The sequence below is a fragment of the Ambystoma mexicanum genome, chromosome 5p (assembly GCF_040938575.1).
Source record: "Ambystoma mexicanum isolate Mex_15411 chromosome 5p, UKY_AmexF1_1, whole genome shotgun sequence".
Lineage (NCBI taxonomy): Eukaryota > Metazoa > Chordata > Amphibia > Caudata > Ambystomatidae > Ambystoma > Ambystoma mexicanum.
This window is the reverse complement of record NC_090930.1, coordinates 944973464-944998926: the sequence shown is the minus strand read 5'-3', so window position 1 is coordinate 944998926 and position 25463 is coordinate 944973464. Positions and strand designations below refer to the sequence as shown.

General features: G+C 48.0%; 1 protein-coding gene across 2 annotated transcripts in view; it reads left to right on the top strand.

Annotated features, from left to right (window-relative positions):
• Window positions 1–25463, top strand: part of ANKRD12 (ankyrin repeat domain 12) — a 1194452-nt gene that overhangs the window by 614497 nt on the left and 554492 nt on the right. For both annotated transcript variants that reach the window (XM_069613394.1, XM_069613393.1), the window contains one exon: window positions 21316–21516. In XM_069613394.1, the coding sequence (XP_069469495.1) occupies window positions 21316–21516 (201 nt within the window). The remainder of the gene's footprint in view (window positions 1–21315; window positions 21517–25463) is intronic.

Genomic DNA, 25463 nt, shown 5'->3' with positions numbered 1-25463 from the left:
GGGCATGCAGGTCCACTGGTCTCAACAATCTCGCTCCATGGCCCAGCCACTTTTCCCTGCACTACGGGACTGTCTCTGTATCCTTCAGCCCCTTCTCCCGGCATTTACCTTGCACTTGCCACCAGCTGGCCCTATTATTTCATTTGTATGCATCTAACCATGTACAGCCCTTCCCCATGCACGATCAGAAAGACACCTGTCCTAGTAGGATCGTTGTCTGTCTGCCCTTGTTCCCCACCTGCCTCGTCACGCCTAGTAACACTTGAGTATAGGCGCGTTACAAATACCATATCATATATCATATCATTGCTCACGCATGTAGACTGTCCTTTATCATTGTGTGTTGGCCTCGATTTATCTCGTTACTTTTCGCATTGATTTTAGAGACGAACATACTCCATTGAACTACCCTTGCAAGCAAATAGTTTCTGATCGGCCGTAATAAATAAAATGAGTAATATTAATGAAGTTCGGCTAGCGAGACAAATTATCATTTTTTTGTTTTCATAACAGGTATTTGATCCCTTTCTGCCACTGCCATCTGTTTGAGACACCGGCGGATGGATTCTTCAGCAGACACCTGCAGCTTCGTGTCAACAACTGGAGCACGATCACCATATTATGGGACGATCGCCAAGGGCCCACATGCCCTTATGCTGTACTAGTGGCTAAAAGCAACATAACAACCTTTAGGCTGGACTAGTGCCTATTTGATGGAACAGCCTTGCGGTTCACCGCGCTTCCAAAGTGATTCTTTTTACGAAAATGAACACCCTGTGTACCATAAAGGAACACCGCGTGACTCGAGATGAAACGGAACAGTTATTGCGGATACAGATAAAAGAAAATAAATGGCTTCCGGAGTTCATATGGCAATTACTGAATATTCTCTAAACATTTAATGTCAAATAAATGTACTTTACCAAATGTACCGTGTTGCTGTTTCATTGTAAAGTACAGTTTCATATTCCGAATTGTGGCGCGCTGTGTTGTGAGTTGATCTGTGTTGGTTTCCGGGTTCTGTGTGGAGTCGCGCAGAAGACGACTGGGCGCGTTTGCCTACGCAGCACAGTAACGTCACGGGAAGAGGCGGGGAATATGAATGTTTTGATAATGTCAGGCTCAGGGGCGGGGGAATTGATTTAGTGCCGCAAAAGCAGGTCAGCCAGGGCGATCGGGGAAAAGATAGGATTATCAGAAAATGGCGGCTCCCTGGTGCTTGTTTTCGCGTGCGTTTAATGGACGAAAACTCGGGTAAGGTCCATAGGAAAGTTTTCTAAAATCAAGCCACTTAGGCTTAAAAAAACATGGCCGACCCGTTGGGACAAAACATTTTTACTAGACCATGGGCCTCATTCCGAGTTGGGTGGTAAGGGAAAAATGATGACGGTAAAGGAATACCGGCATCGTTTCCCTTTACGGGCCATTCTGACCCACCACACCGTTATTTACGGCGTCGTAAAGTACGATGCCGTAAATATCGGTTTAGTGGCACGCGCACGACACGCCATGCCGTAATTAGCGGCATGGCGTAAACCGGAGCTGATCCCAAGTAAAGCGGACATGGAAAAAACGGCCTCCACAAGACCGCAAAGTACCTTACCGCCATGGAGTAAATACCGGCCTCGCTGAGAAGGTGTAAAGGACCCTGAGCAGTGTTTCCAAGAGGAACAGGTGCACTCAATCAGCACAGGTGGAGGCAATGGAGTCTGGCACAGCACAAAAGGAGCACACCCACACACCACACCCCCTCCCACACCAAAATGATACCGATTGTAGCAGCATTTCTGGAGCTGGCGGCCCTGCTTGCAAGGCAAGAACAACTACAACAGCAACAACAACAACCACAGCCACCACCACAGAGGATACACAGGAGGAGAAGGAGGGTGAGACAGGGCCAGCATGCCCTACCGGTGCAGCCACCATTACCACGCCGGCAGCCCCCAATCCCCCGCATCAGAGCCACCCCCTTCAACCTCACACCAGAGCAGATCCACACCCTGTACCGGCTTGACTGGGACACCATTACCAGCATAGTGGACATGATACATGATGATATCGTGAGCCGCATAGAAATACGCACTGCCATCCCCCCTCAACTGAAGGTAGTGTCTGTTCTCCACTTCCTTGCCACAGGCACCTACCAGCATACAGTGGGGCAAATGCATGGCATTTCTCAGCCCATATTTTCACGGATACTCAAAGAAGTGTTGGATGCCCTCCTCACCCACACAAGGGAATACATATCCCTACCCCAGACTCCCCAGGAGATCTACGACACCAAAGCTGCCTTCTATGCTCTGGCAGGCATGCCAAATTGCATAGGTGCCCTCGACTGCACCCACGTTGAATTGGTGGTCCCGCATGCCATGGAGGTGCCGTATCGCAACCGCAAGCAATACCACTCCATCAATGTCCAGATGGTGTGTAATGCCAGTAAATCCATCACACATTGCAATGCCCGATACCCCGGATCAACTCATGACTCCTTGGTTCTGCGGAACTCAACACTACCACGCTACATGGAGCGACATGCCGGACGTCGTGCCTGGCTGCTTGGTGAGTCATCTGAATGGGCCATGGCGTTGCTTTGGGGCTGTGAGTAGTTCTGGGAAGGGGGGGGTTCATACTCTACCTGCCTGGGAAGGGTGGGATGCATGCTCATCCCAGTAATCATCTGCGGCCATGCATGACCAGTACAATTTTCAAAAATTAGGGCACACACGATTACCTCTTTTCCACTTCCATGCAGGTGATGCTGGCTACCCTCTGAAGCCGTGGCTCATGACCCCCGTCCGCAACCCACAGAACAGGCACGAGGAGGACTACAACAGATCCCATACCCGTACACGCGTGGTGATAGAGCAGACCTTCGGGCTCTTGAAGGCACGATTTCGTAGCCTCAGCCGTTCAGGTGGGGCACTCATGTACAGCCACGAGAAGGTGTCCAAGATCACCATGGCATGTGTAATGCTACACAACATGTGCATCAGTCGGAACGTGCCACTGCCCCCTGACGTGGAAGTGCCACCACCAGATGACGATGAGGGGGAGGAGGTAGGAATGGCAGGACAGCAGCCGGGTCCCGATGCACAGGAGGGACGTTCTGTGCGTCAAGCATTGATTGGACAATATTTCTGACTCACAAGTCAGCTGAGGGTTTCAGGATGAGAGGACATTGGCCACGGGGTGTGGGGATACATGTACACCATGTACTGTGCGACATTAAAATACACAAGCAAAATGATCAATGTCCACTCTGTTTTAGTGAATGAACAACCAGTGTATTATAAATTTAATTCTGAAAGTGTACAACAAAACCACCACCCTCACCCCCCTCCCCCTCCCCCCCAACTCCCAATAACACACCCTCACCCCCCTCCCCCCAACTCCCAATAACACACCCTCACCCCCCTCCCCCCAACTCCCAATAACACACCCTCACCCCCTCCCCCTCCCCCCAACTCCCAATAACACACCCTCACCCCCCTCCCCCTCCCCCCAACTCCCAATAACACACCCTCACCCCCCTCCCCCTCCCAAATGTGTGTGCCAGGATGTTCATTGGCCACTTCCGGAGCCAGGGGGATTCATGTTCTGGCGGCGGAGTGTCCGCATTGACCGGCGGACAGGGCTGGTCTGTGTGGATGAACTTTGTGATGGTGGGTACTCCCACTGGGGCTGTGGTCTTGGGTGTGCTGCCTCCAGGGCATCAGCAATCCGGCCCAGCACCTCACAGAGGCGGTTGGTGTTTGAAGTGATTACCTCACCCAGGGCCTGCAGGTCATTGTGGCATTGTGATTGCGATTGACGGTTGTCCCGTAGGAAGTCCTCCAGCAGGGCTGTGATGCGCTGCCCTTGCACTCCATCCGTGGATGGTGTGGCAGATGTGGTAGCCAGCCGTGGTGTTGACCGTGCAGGGCTCTGTGGGCTTTCGGCAGGGGAGGAGGATACAGGACAGGCAGGTGGTGCTCCTTGGCCTGTAAGGATTGGGGTGTCACTCTCCCCAGAGTCGCTGAGTGCGACTTGTGTGTGAGATGGTGTTTCCGGGCTGTACGCTGTGTCACATGTCTCCCCCACGTCAGATAGGTGAACCGATGTAGGGCTCTCCGGCCCGTCGATGAGGCACATGGCAGCGTGCTCCCCTGCCACACTGGATTCCTCCGAGTGGACTGTGGGGTATGTGTCCGTTCCCAGTGCAGGCATGGGTAGGGGTGTGGGTGGGGGTTGTGCAGCCTCCATGGGGGTTGCTGGTGCAGATGGTGTTGCCTGTGGCCTCCTCCTTCCTACAGGCTTCCGCTGTCCCCTGCCTGTGGCCCTGGAGGTGGAGGGCTGGGTGGCTTCATGGCCCTCAGTTTCATGTCCGCTGCCTGTGGGGTGGAAGAGAGAGATGGCATTAGCTATGATTTGGGGGTCAGCATTGCTTCAAGGCTATGGTATGAGAATGGTGTTGCAGCGTTTGGGTGACATTTGGGTGGTGAGTGGGACATAGATCTGGGCTAGGATGGTAAATGCATGCAGGTGTCTGGGTCAATCAAGCTGGCAGAGTACTGTGCTGACTCACAGTGACTGCCTCTTTGTGTGCTATGGGCAGTATGGGTTGTAGCCTTGCAAGTGGCATCAGCCTGGGTCTCACTTGTTACGGCATGATTGGGGGGGGGGGCATATGTGACATGACTGCTTGCCCATCCCTTGGCGGTGGCTTAAATTGGGAATGCATTTACTGTCTTCACTCATGACACTCACCTCCATCTGCGGATGACGGGGCACCGCACTCCATCTCGCCGACCCCCTCGATGGATTCAGGGCCCATCATGTCGGCACAAGTCTGCTCCCAGGGCATCATCTTGATTGGAGATGCTGGGCCTCCTCCTGTCTCCAGGGCCTGGGTCCTGTTGGCCGATAGGATGGCCCGCACCCTGAGACGGAGGTCGTCCCATCTTTTGCGGCAGTCCCTTGTTGTGCGGGGGGTGTTGCCGACAGCGCTTGCCCTCTGGGCAACCAGGTCCCATATTTGTTTTTTTCTTGCTATGGTGGCCTTGCGCATATCAGAGCTGAACACCACTTCTGCATTGGCATGCAGGGTGTCCACCAGGACCTGTAGCTCATCCTGTGTAAAGCGCTCCTTGCGGAGGCGTGCGGCTCCTTTTTTGAGTGCTTTCGGCATGATGTAGGTGAATGCTGGAATGTCTCAGGTTCAGAATCTTCCTCCGGGTCCTGTATCAAGGGGATGGCAATGGATTGTGTTTTTAAAGATGGCCGCCGCGCTCCTTCCCGTTCCTGTGCGATGATGTAATTTCTGTATCCGTTAATTAGCGGTGACCGTAATTTACGGTGTCCGTAAATTACGGTCACCGCTAATAACGGACAGCAGAGCTTCGGTGGCGGTGTTGTAACGACCATCTCGCTTCATGCCGCTAAGGGGTTTTACGGGCCCTTTAGCGGTATGCCACGAGGGGATTTACCGGCATGCCGGAAAGCTCGTGCCCGCGAAGTCGGAATGGCCTGTAAATTGCGGCGTTCTACCAGACCGGACTCGGTCTTTCCGCCATGCCGGTAAAAACCCATACTTACCGCATACCTCAGAATGAGGCCCCATGCCTTTAAGATTCGCCTAGATAAAACTGGCACCCTCTCGGCCGCAATTCTCATATTTTGTGGCGTCAAGCAGGGTTGTCCATTGGCTTCCATTATTTTCAACATGTTCATATCCGACATCGGCCAGACTTTTCAGAACGTGTGATAATTTCCACCAAAAATACATGGAAGCCATATGAGTTGGTTGCTATATGCTGACGACCTCATTCTTTTGGATGCCACTCTGATTGGGCTTCAACGAAAGTTGGAAGCCGTAGAAACATACGCAAAAGTCAATGGTCTCTGCTTTAACAAAAATAAATGTGACATTCTGGTTTCACAGAACATGAGATCGAAATCCAGAACTAGAGGGAAACCGTTTAAATGGCGACAAGGAACTGAAACTCTTAGCATTGTGACCAACACTAGATACTTGGGGATGCAGATCAGTGCTCATATTGATGACAGTCCGTGGACTAAAAAGGCAAAAATGAAGTGCCGACAGTTAGCATGTCAAGCTTCCATCATCAACAAAAGTATGGCAAATTTTCCCTGCGACCAGTACTGAACTTTTACAATCAAAACACAGTCCCAGCACTAATATTTGGAGCTGAGTGTGCTTTGGGCTATGTACATGAACTGTGGGCAACGCTGGAAACTATATTTGGACAAAAATTCTGTAAATTCCAAAGGGCACAGCAACTGTGTGCATTCGATATGAATTAGGGCTCTTATCTCTCAATGCACAAATTTGCTGGAATACATTAGACCTATATCGTAAGATCACAATGCAGGACTCTGCTCTCCAATTTGCAATCTTGCATCAACCAAAAAACGGCAACACTGAATCTCTACTATTTTTGTGGTCAGAAGGTTGTGAAAGTATACAAAAAAATCTGGAGACTGACTGCCTAACCTTACAAAACAACCCTGATGCAGTCAAAAATAAACTTTTGAGGCTAGACTGGATCACAACTGAAGACTTAAGAGCTAGCCAAAAACTAATGAAGGATGTCCCAAGTGAAGCAAAAAGGCTCCATATATGTGGAAGCATTGTAGAACCTTTTCTGACTCCTCGTCACTGAACCACATTTCTGCGATTTCGACTAAATGCTTTCAAAACCAAGGAAAGATTGAGCACTTGGTCTATAAATCGTAACCAGGATCTGAAATGTAGATTCTGCAGCAAACATGAGGAAACCTTAAAAGATTTGGTTTTGTTTTGCAATGTCATTCGATCACAAAGGACAAAACGACTGATCTCTATCATTGAAAGCCAAAATACTTAGTAGTGATGAATGGTGGCAGCTGATGTTTAGTGGGCACAACAAAAAACTGAGATTTACTGTCCACTATATCTAGCGGACTTGACTGAAGAACTTAAATGCTCTAGCTCTTTGTCTCAAAACAAAAACTGGAAGAAGATTTCAGAATATGTCGCCTATCTTTTCTTTTTGTTCTTCCCTTCTTTTTTTCTTTTTTTCTCTTTTCTCGGAACCTGACGAATCACGAATGGGAGAAGTGGCGGAGGAGGATCGCAATCAAAATGTTCATGCGGATATCTCCATTTATGTTTTGTTTTCTTTGTGTATCTTGTAGCTCTTCTTTTAAAGGTCTGTATAAACTGAATAAAAATTAAAAAAGTAATCTTTAAGGGTTTTGATAGTCTAGAGTAAAACTTCTTTCGTGAGTGCATTATCGCTCGCCATTGTGATAGTTTCCACCATTGCTGCCACTTAGTTTGATGAGGTTGAATCTGATTTCTTGGAGGACTGCAAGAAGGCCTTTTATAGCTTTAGTCTTTACTGAGGTCCAGTGAGATTTTGATGTATTCTCCCCCACCCCCGACCCCCCTTCGGGGCCTACCATGAGCTCCAGCCTTAATGTCGTACTCGTGCCCCTTGGGAGCTGTCACACAGCTTGTTTACTATAGACTTTTTTTTTTTTTAAAAACATGTTTTTATTATTTTGTAAGTGATACAAAAGGTAAACGATCCCTCAACTCCCCATCCCACCTCCCCCGCCCACCCTCTTCCGGAAGCATAGTCATTGATCCAAAGATCTCGCAGCTAGTTACTAGGTGAATAAGTCAGAGATTTTTATAGAGTGCGGGCACCACTGTGCCATGTAGTCTGACTGGAGATATTCTAGCACTCCACCCCATTCTTTTATGAAGGAGCCGTGTGCTCCATGGAGATTGTGTGTGATTTTTTCCATGGTCATTTGGGACCAGACCTTGTGTAGCCAGGTGAACAGCATCGGTGAGTCTCTATTTTTCCATCCCTGTGCGATAGTTGCCCAGGCCGCAATGAGTAGGCTCATGAAGCATTTTCGCTGCGCCTTGGTGAGTGTGTTGACTTTGTGGTCCGTGAATCCACAGAGCCAGGTTTTCTCTGTGTACCGGTCCACTTCTGGGAAGATCTTCTTCAGTTCGGCTATTACTCCTGTCCAGAAGAGTTTAACCTTGGGGCAGTCCCACCAAATGTGTCTCCACGAGCCTGCATCTGTACAGCCTCTCCAGCAGCGGATAGGTGTAAGTGGGAACATACTATTCAGCCTCTCCGGGGTGTAGTGCCATTGCGTCACGATCTTAATCCACATTTCTTTGGTTTGAACTGCTCTGGTCAGTTTGTGGATATCGGACCACAACGACTGCCACTGCTGTGCGGTGATGGCTGTCCCCAGCGTTTTTTCCCATCTTTTCATGTATGCCCACTTGATGTCTTCTCCCTGGGTATTCATGAACCTGTAGAGATTGGAGACTAGTTTTCTGTCTCCTGAGTTTGTGAGGAGAAACTTTTCAAAGGCGGTAAGTTCTCTTGTCGCCGCATGGGTGATCTCAGGCATGATCAGCCAGTGTCTAAGCTGCTCATATTTGTACCTGTCCGCATTAGTGAGGTTCCAAGTTGATTTGCAGTTGGCAAAGGATCTCAGCTCCCCGTCCACGAACATCTCCCCTATTTTCCTGCATCCAGCTTCCTCCCAGTTCCCATAAGCCCCTTGCTCAGTCCCCGGGGGGAACTGCCGGTTTCTACAGATTGGGGTGAACAGGGCCGTAGTCGTGGTAATGTTCTCTCTCCGTGTCTGCTCATCCCAAGCATTCAGCGTGGTCTTCATGATCTCACTAATGCGAAGATTCGGGTGCCTGTGCTGCTTAGGTGTCCATAATAAGTCTTCCAGTGGTGTTCTGGCGACCGCCCGGTCCTGTGTCATCCATATCGTTCGTTGATTATCTCCTAGCCATTCTCTCAGAATCCTGAGCTGGGCCGCTTGGTAGTAGTTCTTAAAGTGTGGGAGTGCTAGGCCACCTTCCCTGATGTTGGATGTGAGGATTGTTCTGGATACTCTGGGGGGTTTCCTGTTCCAAATGAAGGATGAGACCGACTTGGCTAGGGCTCTGAAAAAGGAGTCTGGGACCCCAACCGGTAGGGACTGGAAGTGGTACAGTTCTTTAGGGAGAATGTTCATTTTTATCGACTGTATTCTCCCCCACCAGGAAATATTTAGGGGATTCCACCTCTCTAGATCTCTTTGAATCTTGGCTAGGAGTGGGGGATAGTTCTTGGAGTACAACGTCTCTACCTTGTGAGTCAGTGTTATCCCCAAGTATTTTATGCCCTCTTCCGCGACCTTTATGTCCATGTGGTCTGCCTCTCTACCCAGTGTTACGCTGCACCCTGCCAATATAAGCATTTCTGATTTTTTTTTATTTATTCTTAAACCAGAAATGCTCCCAAATAGCTCCAACAGGTGGAGCGCCGCTAGGGCTGAGTGGGTGGGGTCCTCCAGTGCCAAAAGCATGTCATCCGCATAGGCTATAACCTTGTGTTGTTTCCCCGCCATCTCAATCCCTCTAATTTCATCTGTTTCCCTAATTTTAATGAGTAGGGGTTCTAGGAATAGCGCATACAAGAGTGGCAAAAGTGGGCAGCCCTGTTTCGTTCCCCTGGATATTTCCACCCTCTCTGTAATTTCTCCGTTTACCGCTATCCTGGCTGAGGGGGAGGAGTAATTGGCTTTGATCATGTTAATATATTGATTCCCAAATCCCATGTGCGCCAGAGTTTTAAAGAGCATTGACCATTCTACACGGTCGAACGCCTTTTCTGCATCTAGAGAAAGTAGTACTGCTGGGGTGCGGGAGAATTTTATTTTCTCTATAAGGTGGACTAGTCTTCTGGTGTTATGTGTCTTCCCGGGATGAAACCCGATTGATCTGGGTTGATTAAGGAGGGAAGCAGTGGGGAGAGCCTAGCCGCTAAGATTTTGGTGTAGATTTTTGAGTCTAGGTTAATTAGGGCTATAGGTCTGTATGAGCCCGGGAGGGAGGGATCCTTCCCTTGTTTATAGAAAACCAGAATTTTTGCCTCGTTCATAGATGGAGTGACATTCCCACTATCTTTGAAGGTGTTTAGAAGTCTAGTGAGGAATGGGGCGAGGATGTCTACATATTTTTTATAGAATGTGGCTGTGAAACCATCCGGGCCGGGTGCTTTGTTGAGCGGGAGGCTCATTATCGCCTTCTTCACTTCGGTTTCGGTTATCTGGGCCTCTAGGTCTGCTCTGGTTTCTTCTGATATTTTCTGAATGGGGATCGATGCCAGGAAACTGTTTTGGTCAGCTTCATTTGGGTTCTCTGTGGAGTACAGGTTCTGATAGAATTCCCTGAATGTGTTCCCTATATCCTCGGAGCTCGTTAGCGTTTCCCCGTTAGCATTTTTGACTTTCTTGATGGTCGTTGCGTTCCGCTTCGACGAGAGCAGTCGGGCGAGAAGTCGGTCTGCCTTGTTGGCTTTGATGTAGTATTTCTGTTTGAGGTATAGGAGAGATCTCTGGGCTTGTTTGCTTCGGAGATGTTCGAGTTGACCCTCTGTGTGTTTGAGTGTCCGTTTTAGGTCTCTAGTGGGGCTTGACATTAATTCTTCCCGGATATCCGACAGCTTCTTTTCCAGTTCTGATTCCCACTGCCGTAATTGTTCATCCCTGGTCGCTTTGAGGGCTATTAGATGGCCTCTGATTACTGCTTTGGACGCCTCCCATACTGTGCTCAAGGGGACCTCCCCCGTGTCGTTATGCTCAAAGAATTCTTCCATTTTTTCCCTTATGGATTCTCCCATCACTGGGTCGGATAGTATTTCTTGTGGGAGTGTCCACCTCCATAATCTCCTTTCGTTCCCCGGAGTCGACAGTTCCAGCCAGATAGGTGCATGATCCGACAGTGAAATGGGGCCCAGCTCCAAATCCTGTATCTTTCCCAGGATCCCCACTGACACCCAGAAGTAGTCTATTCTAGACATTGTGTTGTGGACGTGTGAAAAGTAGGTGTAACCCTTGGTTTGGCCTTTATGTTCCCTCCAAGCGTCCCACAGGGCCATGCCTTCCATCTGTTTCCTCAGACGCTGAGAGGGGGCGCTCTGGTGGAGGGGTCCGCTCGCACTTCGGTCTGATTGGGGGTGCCAGGCCATATTTAGATCTCCACCTATTATCATTTCCCCCTTCGCGAACCCCTCCAGCCTCCCCATTGTGTCCCTCAGAAAGCCATCTTGGCCCGAGTTTGGGGCGTAAATGGATGCCAGTGTCATAAGGGCGTTGTGTAGTTTGATATTGGCAAAGACATACCTTCCGTCCTTATCTGAGGTTTTGTCGATCACCTTTACTTCTATATTTCCTTTCACAGCGATCAGCACTCCCGCCTTTTTTTCGGCTGCGTTGGATTGTGCAATTATCTCGTATCCTCTCAGGCGGATTTTCCCCCTATCTTGAGCTTTAATGTGGGTCTCCTGGAACATTAGCACGTCCGCCTTTTCTCTTCTTAACATGATCTCTACTTTTTTCCGCTTCACCGGGGAGTTCAGGCCCCTTACATTTAATGTTACAAGTCGAATCTTCCCCATTTCAAATAGTCTGATTGTGCCAGTGCAGAGCTCGAGTTGTGCTTCCCCTTCTCGCTTCCGGAAGATCTGCCCTCACCTCCCCAACAATAAACAATTCCCCCAACCATAAACTTTGTTGCAACTTTACACCCGAGGAGGGCACGGGTACCTAAGGTAGATCTGGCGTTCCGCCTATCGCTCCCAGCCCTCTGTAGGCTCGAGGTTAACTTATTGGGGAGTCCTAAACCCCTCATTATTCCTTGATCTTTATGTGGGTTGTTCCAGCTCCGAGCCGGGCCAACTAAGTCTGTCGTTTGCGACTTCCATCACTGGGGGCCGTTCCATGTGCTGTCTTCAGTTATTGGGCCCCGGGTCTCTTGTGCTTTCATCTTTGCATCCACTAATTTGTTACGGTAGTCCCATCCCTACCCCCTCCGCGACGTTTTCTTTTCTGTCGGACCAATTCCCATCCCCCCGGCCTGTTGTGTGGTTCCCCCATTTTCCTGTCTTTTCTGGTTGAGGATTCCCTTGGCTGGATGTCCAAAATGGATAGCCCCTCTTCCATGGTGGTCACCCTCCTTTGTTTCCCTTCCCAGTCGAACAGCAGACCGAAAGGGAATGTCCATTTATATTTTATCTCTCTTGTGACCAGTTCCCTCGTGAGAGGGGCCATCTCTCTTCTTTTTAGGAGTGTAACGGCTGATAAGTCCTGAAACAGCTGAATGTCTGCCCCATTCATCCTGATTTGATCCAGCTGCCTTGCTCTTCGTAGAATAAGCTCTTTTTGTGGATAGGAGGACAAAGCTGCCAGGACGTCTCTGGGTCTCTCTCCCGGTGCCCCCGTGCGTCTCGGGCCTACTCGATGTATGCGATCGATCCCCACAGTCTCCGGGTCCTGAGCTTCGATGATATCCCCGAAAACCTCCTGAACAGCTTTCTTTAGGTCCCCGTCCAGGACCGATTCTGGCATATTTTTGATGCGTATATTCGATCTGTGGGACCTATTCTCGAGGTCTTCGCACTGAATTTCTAGGTTATGTGTCAGGCGCACCAGGTGTTCTTGTGTTTCGGCGCGCTGAAGGGCCTCCTCTTCTGCGTTTTGCACTATCTTTTCTAGGGTGTCAGTCCTTTCCTCCAGGTTGACAATGTCATGTTGAACTCCTTGAATTGCCTGTTGCATATCCTGTTTAATAGCTGCAAACTGGTCTTGGACCGTTGACATTAATTTATCTTGTAGTTCTTTAAACCAGGAGTGCATATCGTCTTTTGTCGGAGGTTGGGCGCCGGGGGCCAAGTCCCTCGTCTCGGACGAGTTTGCGGCCTGTTGAGAAGAGTCCTCCTGTATCCTGCTCCTGGTCGACACTGGGGTGTCCCCTGACCACATTTGTATCAGGTTGGAGTCTTGTTTGGGGGGCTGCTGTGTCTGTAGGGATCCCCCCCCTCCCCTTCGCTTTAGACATGTCTTCCTTTAAATGATCTTGTCTTGGAGTCCCTCCGGACGGGCCCGTCCCCTCTCCTATTTCTCTGGCCGGGGGGAAGCCTCTTGTTAGATGGGCCTTGGCGCGTCCTGCTGATTTCGTGTCCCTTCTTGGGTTGTTTATCGTTGTAGGGGGTGACTACCAGAGGGGGAAGGGGGGCGTATAGTCCACTTAGGTGTGGCGCCTGTTGTAAAGACCCCACGTGTGCTGCAGAGTTGGGGCTCCGGTTAGTGCAGCCCTCGGAGATTGCGCCGCTCTCTGTTACCCTGGGTGGGTCTGTTTACGGTGCTCCGGTTTGTGGCCACCTCCACTTATTTCTCAGCTGTGGGGTGGGGGGGGAGGATGATCCCTCTCCCGCTTCGGCCTGGTGGGCCTTCGTGCGGTTTCGCCGCCGGCGCGAGTGGGGGGCCCTCCAGATTCACGGGGCCCCAGGGGGGCACGGGGTGCTCCCGGGGGGGGGGCTTCACCTTGTGGTCCACCGGACTGGGGACCGCCGCTGGATTCCGACGTCCCGGGGCGGTTGTGGGAGATCTGCGCCGCGCCCGGCTCCGTCCCGCTCTTCCCGCGGGGTCCGCTGCTGCCGAGGGTCGCCGAGCCCGTTCTTCGGGGCTGCCGGATGTTTGCCCGACCCCCAGGCGCCGCAATGCTGGGGCCCCGTTCCGAGGGGCCTCCCCGATCCTCGCCTCTCCCGCCAATGGCCTCCGCCTCGCGTCTTCTGGGGGGCCTGTGATGGTGGTTCTTGGTGCGCGGGCCGCTCCTTGTCCCGATGGGGGAGGGGGAGCGCCGTTCCTCGGCGCTGGAGGGGGCTGATGTGATCACCTCCTGGAGCCCGTGACTGGAGCCGTACCCGGAGCTGTTTGTGGGGTACAGCCGCCCTCCGGCTCGCAGCTTCTAAGGTGCTAATGGGTGGCCCGGCGGGAGCGAGACTCACTCGCGTCTTCTCGCTCCGGCGGCCATCTTGGAATCCCGTTTACTATAGACTTTAATACTCTATTTCGATGACCTTTCACTTCTTGCTCTGTGATCACTGGGGATGTAGGGGAATCAAACTCTTTTACCTTTTCTCTTTGGCACTACAACAGACAGCATCTTATCACTGACAAGTAAGTAAAGGCTGCAAACCGTGGATTCTGTGTAACTATCAGGGCACAAAATGTGCACTTGCCTCTAGCCATTGGCTAGTGATGTTTGACTCTTGGCAAGTAGGACATTGTGTGATATGTGTAGAAATGAGGTGGTGAGTGATTTTGTTATTACCGACTAGTAGCTTGCGGTTTGAACTTTTGCCCTCTGCATTTATTATTATAGTTTATTTTGTATATAAAGCGTATATAAAGCGTGCGCTTCGGGATGAGATGGAGTGCTCCATCCAGGTGCACTCAATCATGCCCCTCTGCTCGCTGTTTTCCAGGCTCTGCGAAGACCTAACGGCACCCTAATATAAGAGATATGTGCCCCGAAGTGTCAATCTCTGTGGCAGATCCCCTGGTACAGATGAACAAAATTATCCTGCTCTTCTTCTCAGTAGACCTCTGCAGCGTCTCACTCAAAGTTGATGATACGTGCATGCCAGCCTTGTGAAGAGGAGAAAGCGCTGGTGTTGGCATGCATCGTTCTCTTTTTCACTCTCCATCTCCTCTCATTTGTGAAGTGCCCTGTTGTTTCCACTGCACAGCGAAGCATTCATCTGGTATCCCAAAGGTAATCTCACTGGCGGCCAGCGAATGAAATATGAAGTTCACTCTCACATTTGTAGTTGGGGGTTCATCACTTTAGTGCTTTTTGTTTACTGGTAGATCAGGGCACTTGGGTGTGACCACTGCGTTCCGCCTACCATCTTATAATCACAAGCTCATCTTCACCCCAGGAGAGAACCCCGACCCAGTGAGGATGGCAACACTTTGTTTATCTCAGTGACACTCCAAGCACCACCAGTTGCCATACGGGAGTTTTGTCGTTAGTTCTCCCCTTCAGCTCGTTGTTCAGAGTCCTTGGAAGCTCCCCTGGCTTTCTGTATGTGTTCACCTAAGTCCACCTGGCATTTTGGATTCAGCATTGCAGTGTGGCTACCAACACACCTCTCCCTTCCTAAACCACTCCCATCACGTTTTATTTGCTTCTTTTCACTTTCTGCAATATCATTGTGTAAATTCCTGGAGATGAAAATCATCATGATTGTGGCTACATTTGGCACCAGAGAGTGCGGAAAAGAGCAAACACAGAAGGCACGCACTTAATCTGCCATCTTGCCCGCGTCCCAGAGATTGTTTTTTTTATTGTATCATTATGCCCTAGATATAGTGATATTTGCATCTTCTCTGGAGCCACTGATTAAGCCTATGTGACTTGTCATGTCCACCAGCTGCTGAATTCTTGAAAGCAATAACATTTAAAACTGTGGTATTTACTCTTGCAATTTATTTGAACTGCATTAAGGATTAGACTGAAAGGTACAATGCAGGAGGGCTTTGTGTCCGATTTGTAGGGTAGACCATGGAATAGCTTTCCCAAGGTTTGAACTAGGTATTTCAATACTGTCCAGGCAAATGATTGTCCAGAACCCCACAGCACACTGTTAAATTATCACCACACAGGTTCAGTGTTTTACTAAAGTAGTCAAATATAATTTACATGTCACACTTCGTAATGGAAACTAATTCATACATCAATAACAATACACATTCCTGACAGTGTACTGTTGGATTCAGGACAATTTTTTGCCTGCACAGTATTGAAGTATAAGTTAGGATGAGGGCCGAACATTTTCTGCACTGTACTTGTGCTTCATTGGTTTCTCACCATTTTTAAGATTTCTAGATAATTTTGAATGGATGGAATGGATTATATTGTCTAGATTTCTTTAAAGAGTGTAGTCCCTGTGTTTTCCCGAAGAACCAGGTTTTTGTCATGCCTTCTAGGTGTTTCCTGAAGAGCAACGTCTTCAGCCTTTTCCTGAACCGAAGGAGCGTCAGTCGTTGCAAACGAAAGTGGGGTGTTATTACATTTGCATGGGGCACAGCACGAGAATGCTTGTTTTCTCCATTGCAAGATAAATTGGCCTCAAGCCTGGAAATGGTGTGTCCCCTAAATGCGCATCGGCTGCCAATATTGGAGAGTTTTGCAACAAGATAGGCTGACGTCTGGTTGCTTATGGCCTTATTTGTTATCCATGCCGTCTTCAAACCGTATTCTGGCAGGACTAGGCGGCCAATGTAATTGTCTTATGATTGGAGAGATTTGCTCAAATTTGCTTTAGGTGTAAGCGAGGTGTGAGTTGGATACCCCAGTGTGGATGACATTGCCTCCACCCAGTTATGAAATCACAAGGGATTGAACCATAGTCCATAAAGTCAGATGGAGAGTGAAACGGTTTGATCTTCAAGAGGAGAGCTAGTTGGTACTAGGCTTATTGATGAATTACAGAACAGCAGAATGAGGAAACTGGTCTTGTATTCCTCTGGAGATTGCCTTTGGCAGTGTAAGGTTTACCTACTTGCAAGAATCGGAGTACAACGGAATCCTAACTGGAGCCAGCATTCCCAGTGAACCAGTGGCAGAGTATCTATGAGTCTGCCTACAAAACCATATAACTTTCTTGGATGGAGTCTCATTGAAAGGTATTTACCAGGCTCTTTGGAATTCTGACTCAGTCAAAGTGTTGGCGGCAATGGGAGACCAGACCTTGATGCTGTTATTTGGTTTCCATTCATGGCCTCCTATTCTTGGCAGGTCTGAAACCGAAGTGTAGAGGGAAGTATGACTTTGAGGAATCAGCATCTCTCTTACCTATTCTGTTTGGCACTACAATGGACAGCAGCCTATCCTTGACAAGTAAGTAAAGGCTGCAAACCATGCATTCTGTGTAAAATGACTTTATTATTATAGTTGTATTTGTATATTAAGCATGCGCTTCGGGAAGAGATGGAGTGCTCCAAAAGGTAAGATAAGACCTGCATAGTGGATCTGAAGTTGGTGTGTGCTGTGAGGGTCTGGAAGGAGACTGACAAGGAGGGGTCATGTTGTGGGCTATAGACTTTTATTATACAAATAAATAAAGCTTTCTCTCACTATTTCTAAAAGGGTGTTCTCTGCCTCGGGAAACTTGGTGGTCTGTCAGAATGTCTGTTAAATTAAATGTTCTTCCCGTCCTCCATCAGTAACCAATTAATCTAACCCTAACACTAGAAACATAAGGATTTAACCAAAGTAAAGTTTGCGTTTCCTTCACCGGGAGAATGACTCCCTTCTCCTTGTTTCACACTTCAGTTCTATTCCCATGTAGGAATAAGTCTTTCAATGTTCGACCACAATCGACCTGGGGAATGGCTCCCTTCTTCTAGCCCTTGTGTAAAAGTTCCTCACAATGCTTTTTAAAGCCCTCTAGCAGAAACTTTGAATTAGTCTCTTTAATTCCTTCCAGGAAGTGTAAAAGTGCATAGTCTTATTTGGCCTCCACTTGATACTTTGTGGACAAATACTATTCCCGGGGTCCTCTGTCCTTTTCTTTTTTAAGCTTTCTTTAGTCAAGCATCATCACCAGAACAATATGATACGTTCAGTTCACTTTAGTTACCATCAACATAAACCAAATGAAAGGCAAACAATAGAGGAACCATCGCCTAACGGAAATCTTAATGTTTCTCCAGTGACAAAGACAAGTTTCAATATTCCATTTTACGCCTCCCCCACCACCCCCAAAAAAAACATGGCATAGCAGGAGCCTTAAAAATGTTATGCGCCCCAGCTCTCCTTGAAATATTCCCTTCACAATTTCAAAAAATGGAGAAACTCTTGAGCGCACCAAGACTATAAAACAGTTGCTTTAGGGAACTTCAAGTAGAGGTACCATGCATCAGCGTGCATACCTTTTCTATTGCCAGAACACCCCCATATCTTGACCCACCACAAAGGTACCACAGGAACCTCCATTGTTTCCCACTGTTAGGCCAACGTCATTCTGGCTGCAATCAGTAGGTGCGTAAGAAGGGTCGCTGTGGCCACACCTGCTCCAAAGGTGACGGGTTGAAATGGTAATTTCGGGACAAATGCGGACAGACTGATGACGGTTTTATAGGCAGGTGGTGAACCAGCATAGAATGTTCTCCATTATGCCTTGTGCATTATATTTTTGATAGCATGATGCTCCTTTGGTGGAAAAGACTGCAGTTGAAATATGAAACCGATCTCCCGGAGACTACATCTCAATTCAAATTAATTCCAAGAAAGATGGCACAACTATAATATGGGAGGTAAAATGGCATGCAGAAGAGTCACTCCTGTGCAATTCCTGTTACAGCTCATTGGAAAGGCGTGGGGGGCTGACGATGGAGAGGGCGGGATAGGGCCTTTCTTCACTTTTAACTGTTTAACATATTTTTGGGGACATGGGGGCTGTAAATGTTCCCAGGAGTCTTCGGTGGCTTTGGTTGTTAAGCTATGTGTTTCTTGTGGTTTAGTAAAGGTGTCCTATGTGAAAACAATACATCATAGCACACTTTTCTTTGATTAAAGATGCTAAAGGTGACGAATGTGGTAATTGGGATTTGCACTCTCCCATAACTGTGCAGTTTGTGGGTTCACAGACTTTGTTCAGAAGATTGTCAATAAAAAGGTTTTTAAAAGTTGACACATTGCAACACAATTATGACAGGCTGTTAAGACACATTGTAAATTAACCTTTAATGGAAAGCTCAGTTAGAAATTTTAGAAATGCAAGAACTTTGTTTGACATTTTCCGTACATATAAATACACTTCTGCATGCTAGTTTTGATGAAAAAGGCAACAGTTTGGCCATATTTTTGCATATTTTATAAACCAATTTAGACACAAAGGAAGAATGCCATTATGAGCACCCACTTGGGACAGAAATGATGTGCATTTGGTCCCCATCGAAAGGGTTTCACACTGGGGTGACAGCCTATACTCACTACCCACTCAAAGTACTTTGGAGGTTAATATGTGTTTGGGAAGGTTCAGTCCTAAGAAACAGGAATGTGATTAGTTATGTTCTGTTACGTAATTTTATAAAGCGCATGGTCGCCCGAAGGCATCATGGCGCTAGGGAGGGCGGAGCCCAGAGATCAAAACAGATGAAAGAGCAATGACACATCATCAGAACAGAAATTTTTTAAGAGCCTTTCGGAAAGAGATGGTTAGGCAATAACTTCAGGGGGAGGGTGTTCCAGAGCTGAGCAGCAGCCACGGAGAACGCCTGGCCCCCCACCCGTATGCGCCAAAAGGATGGCACTGAAAGCAGCCCAGAGGCAGCAGACCGCAGGGGGCGATTGGGAACATAGCGCACAAACTTAGTGCACAGATATTCCGCTCCCTGCTCATGAAGAGCGCGGTGCACAATGCATAGAGACTTGAACTGAATGCACTTAGCCACTGGGAGCCAGTGCAAGGAGCGTAGCATGGGGGTAATATGGGCCCCATAGGGGGACCCAGTTGCCACGTGCGCTGCCATGTTTTGTAGACGTTGCAGCCGACCTACCAGGCCCTTAGGCTGGGCCAGATATAGAGAGTTGCAATAATCCAACTTGCTCGTAATCATGGCAGCTACCACATGGGGACGAAGAGTGTCCAGGATCCGATGGAGACTTTTTCTAAGTATTTTGAGCTGGAGATGGTCGGTCTGGCAGACCGCTAATATCCGAGCTGCCGTTGTCAAATTGTTGCTCATAAGGACCCCCAGGTTTATTACCTTGGTAAAAGGCACCTGGAGTGGGCCCAGAGAGGAGGGTCAAAAGGAGGAGATCCAGTGTGAAGGGACGGGGGAGATGCTACCACCATCACCTCTGTCTTTTCCCCATTCTGCTTCAACCAGTTGTGGCCCATCCACTCAACTACGGACGCCAGGCACTTATTTAGACACGCTGCTGCCTCCGCCTGATCAAGATCAAGACGGATCAGCAGCTGGGTATCATCGGCGTATGAATAGCACCTGACGCTGAGGGAGCGGATAAGGCGCACAAACAGGAAGTTGTAGATATTAAACAGAATGGGTGACAAAGCAGACCCCTGAGGCACCCCACAGCTGAGGTGGCAGGCCTTAGAAGTGAACGGAGGAAGAGAGAGAGTTTGAGACTTATCCGACAGAAACAATAGCAACCACTCAAGTACCTGGCCCGACGCACCAATCTGGCCCAGGCGGGAGAGCAGGACGGCATGATCGACGGTGTCGAAGGCCGCTGATAGGTCGAGAAGAATCGGGGCTCTTACACCGCTGCTGTCAACCTGCCTGACCATGTCGTCATGGACGGAGACCAAAACACTTTCCGTCTCTCTACCTGGGCAGAAACCAGATTGGGCTGGGTCAAGGAATTTAGATGACTCAAGAAAAGATGGCAAGATGGGTGAGACCAGTGATTCAAGGAGCTTCATCAGAAAAGGAAGAAGGGAAATAGATCGAAAGTTAGAGAGAAGAGTGGGGTCCAGGGAAGGCTTCTTCAGCAGAGGTATGACCAAGGCAGCTTTCAGCTCAGGGGGGATGGACCCCAACTGGCAGGAACTGTTCACGGCTGCAGTGATTTCACTGAGAAGATCAACCGACACCTCCTTCATCACTGCCAGTGGGATCGGATCAGAGGGGGCGCAGGGACTTAAAACGCAGCATGGCATTATCTACCAGGTCCTCATTGAAGATTAGTTTCCCGGTATACTGCATAGTGCTTGGTGATATAACTAAAGATTGAAATTCCTCAGGTGAATCGTTTGAAAATGTGAAAATATTGGCCTCCTGCTCTCAATGTTGAAAATGTAGTAATGTCCTCCAGCCCTTATGCTTGGTTTATATTCCTAGTGTTATCCCTTCACCACCTGGTGTATGTCGTTAAATCCAACAATGCTCTTATGTAAAAACAACTCCCTCTAGGACTGTCACTGCTATGTGGTATTGTCTACTTTGTAAGTAATTTATCATGCTCTTAAATATAAACTCTTCGTGTTTGCCATCTAAAACCGAGAAGTGGGTTTGCATTAACCGTGCATATCATATGCAACTTTGCTGCATCAGTATTGATGATCGAAGTGAAGAGCACTGTACTTTGCTACCCCCAAATTATTGTTAATCAATGCTGTTAATCATTTAGCAGTCTTAAAAAGCTGTAGTGCACTAATGCAATGCACCTTTCTTTCAGGTGTATTATTTGAATGTCGTGTTTGACCCGGTTTTACTCAAGTTTGCATTACGTTTTTACCAACCCTACTCCCTGTGTATTACATAAACTAGATAGTAACGCTTCACCAATAAATGTGTTTTAGTGAGCACCTCTACATAATAGACTTTATTCTAAAGTGCTGTTAATATAAGGCTAAATGTTTAAACCATTGTTGTGGAAGCAACAAGCAGCAGAGATTTGATCGAATGTGCATATTACAATTGCAGATTCCACCCCTAACCACCCATTACAGTCTACTCCACCACAAAAGAAAACTCCAAGCTCTTCCACACGGCAAAAAGACAAGGTTAATAAAAGAAATGAACGAGGAGAAACGCCTCTTCATATGGCAGCTATACGAGGAGATGTTACACAAGTTAAAGAATTGATTCGTCTGGGTGCCAATGTGAATGTCAAAGATTTTGCTGGTAAGTGAGGTATGATACAGCTTTCTAAATGTAGTTTGCATCAAAACGCATAATTTATGGCAGAAGACTATTTAAAAGGTTTATACTTTGTTTTTATGCTTAATGCATTTTGACAGTTCTCTCTTAAATTGAATCCTTGGTAGAGTAACATGCTTTACAATAGTGCTAGCAATGTTCTCTCTTGGTACTGAACATACATTTGTTTTTCTTTTTGTATTTGCTAGAGCAAATGCGATGTTTGCAAACCGTTCCTACCTTATGGGACTGCCGTCGACATTCATTTTCTAAAAGCACTCCGACAGTAAAAAGTGTATCAAATGTGTGTTCAATACAAGTCAACTTACAGTGCAAAATGCTCACTGCAACTTGTATGAACTGCCATAATACCAGAGGTCTGTGGTGGGGTGAAGGCTGCCTCTTTCACCAACCATGATTTTGAGACAAATCCTCCTTGGTTAGTGGAAGCTCCTCTCACCTCACTCTAGCACTCAGTTATTTTGCATTGCCAGGTAAGTTAAATTAAAAACTAATGATTTGATATACCATTTTTTGTGTCTTGGATTATTCTATGTACAACACAACTATTGTTCTCTTATGGGTTCTCTCAGTCTCATTTGTAAATGACACACTTACCTTAGGTATATTCCAGACAACATATTTACTGCTGGTGCATGTTTGTGTTTTACCTGAACATCATCTCAGTGTTTTGAGTTGGAATATATGCATGTTTGTTACTCTAAACCACTTGTCCATCAGTGGTCATGTGTGTTCCGTTTTCCACCGACACAAACGTATATTTGCAAGCTTGTCTACTAGCAGCAATTGATGATGCAGCATTGTTTTGTTATAGATTCCCATACTCCTGTTCTGTCCATTGACCCATCCTACAGACTCATGTGATGGCCTGCATTGAAAATGTCTTGTCCGTTAGGATTCAACAAAAAGCAGTTGGGTTTGTATGAGACACTGTGATCTGACACATTAATCTCACATACTCCTTAGTACAGGTGTCTGTCTGCGTCATTCTCTTTTTTTTCTGCTACTTCACATTCTTGCCCAGCTTTTATTTTTTCTAAACTTGTTAGCTCACCCACTCGCCTGTTATCTGTTTTTCATTGTTTTCCAAATCTCTTGGTATGCCCATTGTGGTGGGGGTTAAGATAAGTCTATTGCAACTATAAGTAACTGTTTTCGAAGGCTGACCAGGATTCCTGTCTTCACAGCTTTGCTTGGGCGATGCCAGTACCACTGGGCTTGCCTCACTGCTCTCTTGTTTTGCTCCCATCACACAATACTTTGTTGGTGGCCTCTATTTTGGACCTTTTGCTCTTTAAAAGACCAGGACTTAATTCGAAGTGGTAGAATTCTGAGATTTCAGGGTGTTTTTGTTCTAGACTGGCCCTGTGATCAATGGATTAGCTGCCTAATAAATAAAGCCACTGTGTCCCCAGTCGGGTCACATTTTAATTGTGACTCTGGTAAGATAGCTCAGCGCTAATTCTGAGATTTGTGTGTGATCTATAGGTTGCAGGTTCAAATCCCGACAAAGCCAACTCAGCCTTTCATCCTTCCAAGGTCAAACAAGTACCAACTTCATTTGGGTAATAATTGTCTTTAAATATTCAATGTACTGCACTTTGGTGACAGGACTATATAAATGATAAATTATACATTCTCGCCTTTGTTCTGGAAAAGTAAAATTGGCATTCTCAAGTGAATAACCTCATGATCTGGATCTCATTTATCTCTGGGTCCTCGATTTACTATTGCCAACAACTCCTGAATCTATAAGTGCAGTGCTGCTCTTTGCCCTCTCAGGGGTCCCCACAGAACATGCCTTTGCTCATGAAAGATCTGAGGCTGAAGGCCAGCTCCGTAACCTTAAAGTGTTTATAATTTTTTAGGGGTATACAAGTCCTAATTGAGAGACACGGCACTTGTTGCCGAGCTGCGTAGAGGTGCAGTCTGAGCAAAGAACCTGTTCTCTTCCTTGCTTATTACTGTTGCTCCAACGCTGTTTATGCTGTGTGGAGGAGGCAGAAAGACTTACTTTGCTGCCTATTGGAGGAGGGCCACAGCTTGAGGTGGGGGTGACCATTAAAAACCGCAGCACTCCACGAAGCGAAGCGGAGCCGAGCTGCGTAGAGGTGCAGTCCAGGCTGCGTGGCCAGCGGACAGTGATTGTGCCACGGCTGGTAAGTGAGACCTCCAATAACGTTATGCAATCTCATCCTATTCTTCGTAGTGCTGCTTCCATTATAGCTCCTCAATAGTTGTTTAAACAAATTACTGCTGCAGTGAATCTGCTGCTGCCTCCCTTGCCTAACTGTCATGATGCCTGCCCCCGGGCAGTTGGACCAAGCCCATTCGCCCCGGAGGCAGGTATCCGGACATCTGTTTAAACCTCAGAAGCCCCAACTAGGGGCTATCTGGGTAAGGCGCCAGGCTCATAGTAGAAATCAGTCCTGGCGCCTCAGGCGCCAGGCTCATAGTCATCACTTACCTCAGGCAGACCATGCTGCACATGCATCCAGGCCAACGTGAGACCTGGAGGGACTATTTTTTCCACAAGGACTACTTTTCACTCGGGTGTGGTTCTAGGGACTTCTTACCTGGGACTACTTTCAAAGCTATTTAAACCACGCCCGATCTTCAACACACGCTTCGCGTTATTCTGCATTTAGCAGCGTGACGCTCACCGTGTCAGCAAACCTGCTCCCAGCCTTCTGCCACGCCCGCCTCGAACACGGAGCCCCTAGGAGAGAAAGGAAAATAGAAGAAGAGGTTAGATTACAGACTTTAATCTGATTCCTCACCTGATTTCGGATCCTGCATCACCCTGAGCCTGAAGGGCACGCGTCGCATCCCAGCAACAACGCCGCTCCATTTTCATCAGCCCACAGCATCTCCGACTCGGCGCTGCCTTCGTCACTTTTTCGATGATCTTCAACACCTGGGGAAAAACACAAAAAAGCAAGGTGAGCCTAAAGAGACTAAAAAGACAATCACTTATATTACAAGACTTACCTGATTATCACCAGAGGCTTTATCCTTCAATATGCCGCATCTAGGAAAAAAGGAAAAGACAGTGAGCAATTCTCACGCACCTTTACAGGACAGTTTGGGTAATACAGACTCTTACCTGAACGCCGCCAGCAACCTCCAGACAGAATTTGCCGCCGCAAATCAACAGGGCGTGCAAGAGTGAATTTTGGACATTTTGAACTCTTTAAAAACTTGGCAAACTCAGGACTCAATAATCGTACAGAACCCCAACACCTAAAACCAGTGAAGTAACTGGTACCTACGCGCCCCTGCATGCCACGCAGGATGGAGAGCTCACCAATCAAAAGTATAAGGTGAGAACACTGGCCAGGAATATCAGAGGTGGCAAGTGGGGAGAACGGGAGCAGGGAGGGGGGGGTCTGCATTCACACCCATGGGGCTAAATACCTTTCTCCATCTACAGGAGAATATTTTTACGAGTCAAGCTTACAAGACTGAGGGGGTCCGTCCAGACGGTCATCTTTGCCCTACGTTTCACGTTGGTGGAGGCCGCAGCTGTCCGGGTTCGATCTACGCCCCTGTGGGAACCAGGTGAGCGTAACACTAACTGAAGCACCCTCAATTATCCCGGTTCAACTGACCACTGGGCAGAATTCATTTCAGGGGCTTGTCGGAAGGTGGTGATAATTAGCCCGAATTTCAGTATGAAAGGGGCCCACCACAAAAAAACGGCTGCCTATGTTCCTGCAACAGGAAGGGCAGTGTCCCGTGTGACTTAAAAAAGATGACTTGGGAGTCGTCTTGGAGTCTGGGTCGGGGGCGCCTCGCCACAAGGTTGTGGAAAGGGAAGTAGCTCTGAGGTTGGATGCTGGGATGGAAGTGCCCACTGAACTTGCCCTGACTGACAATGTCCCCTGCACGGTAAATGCTTTGGGCTCTGC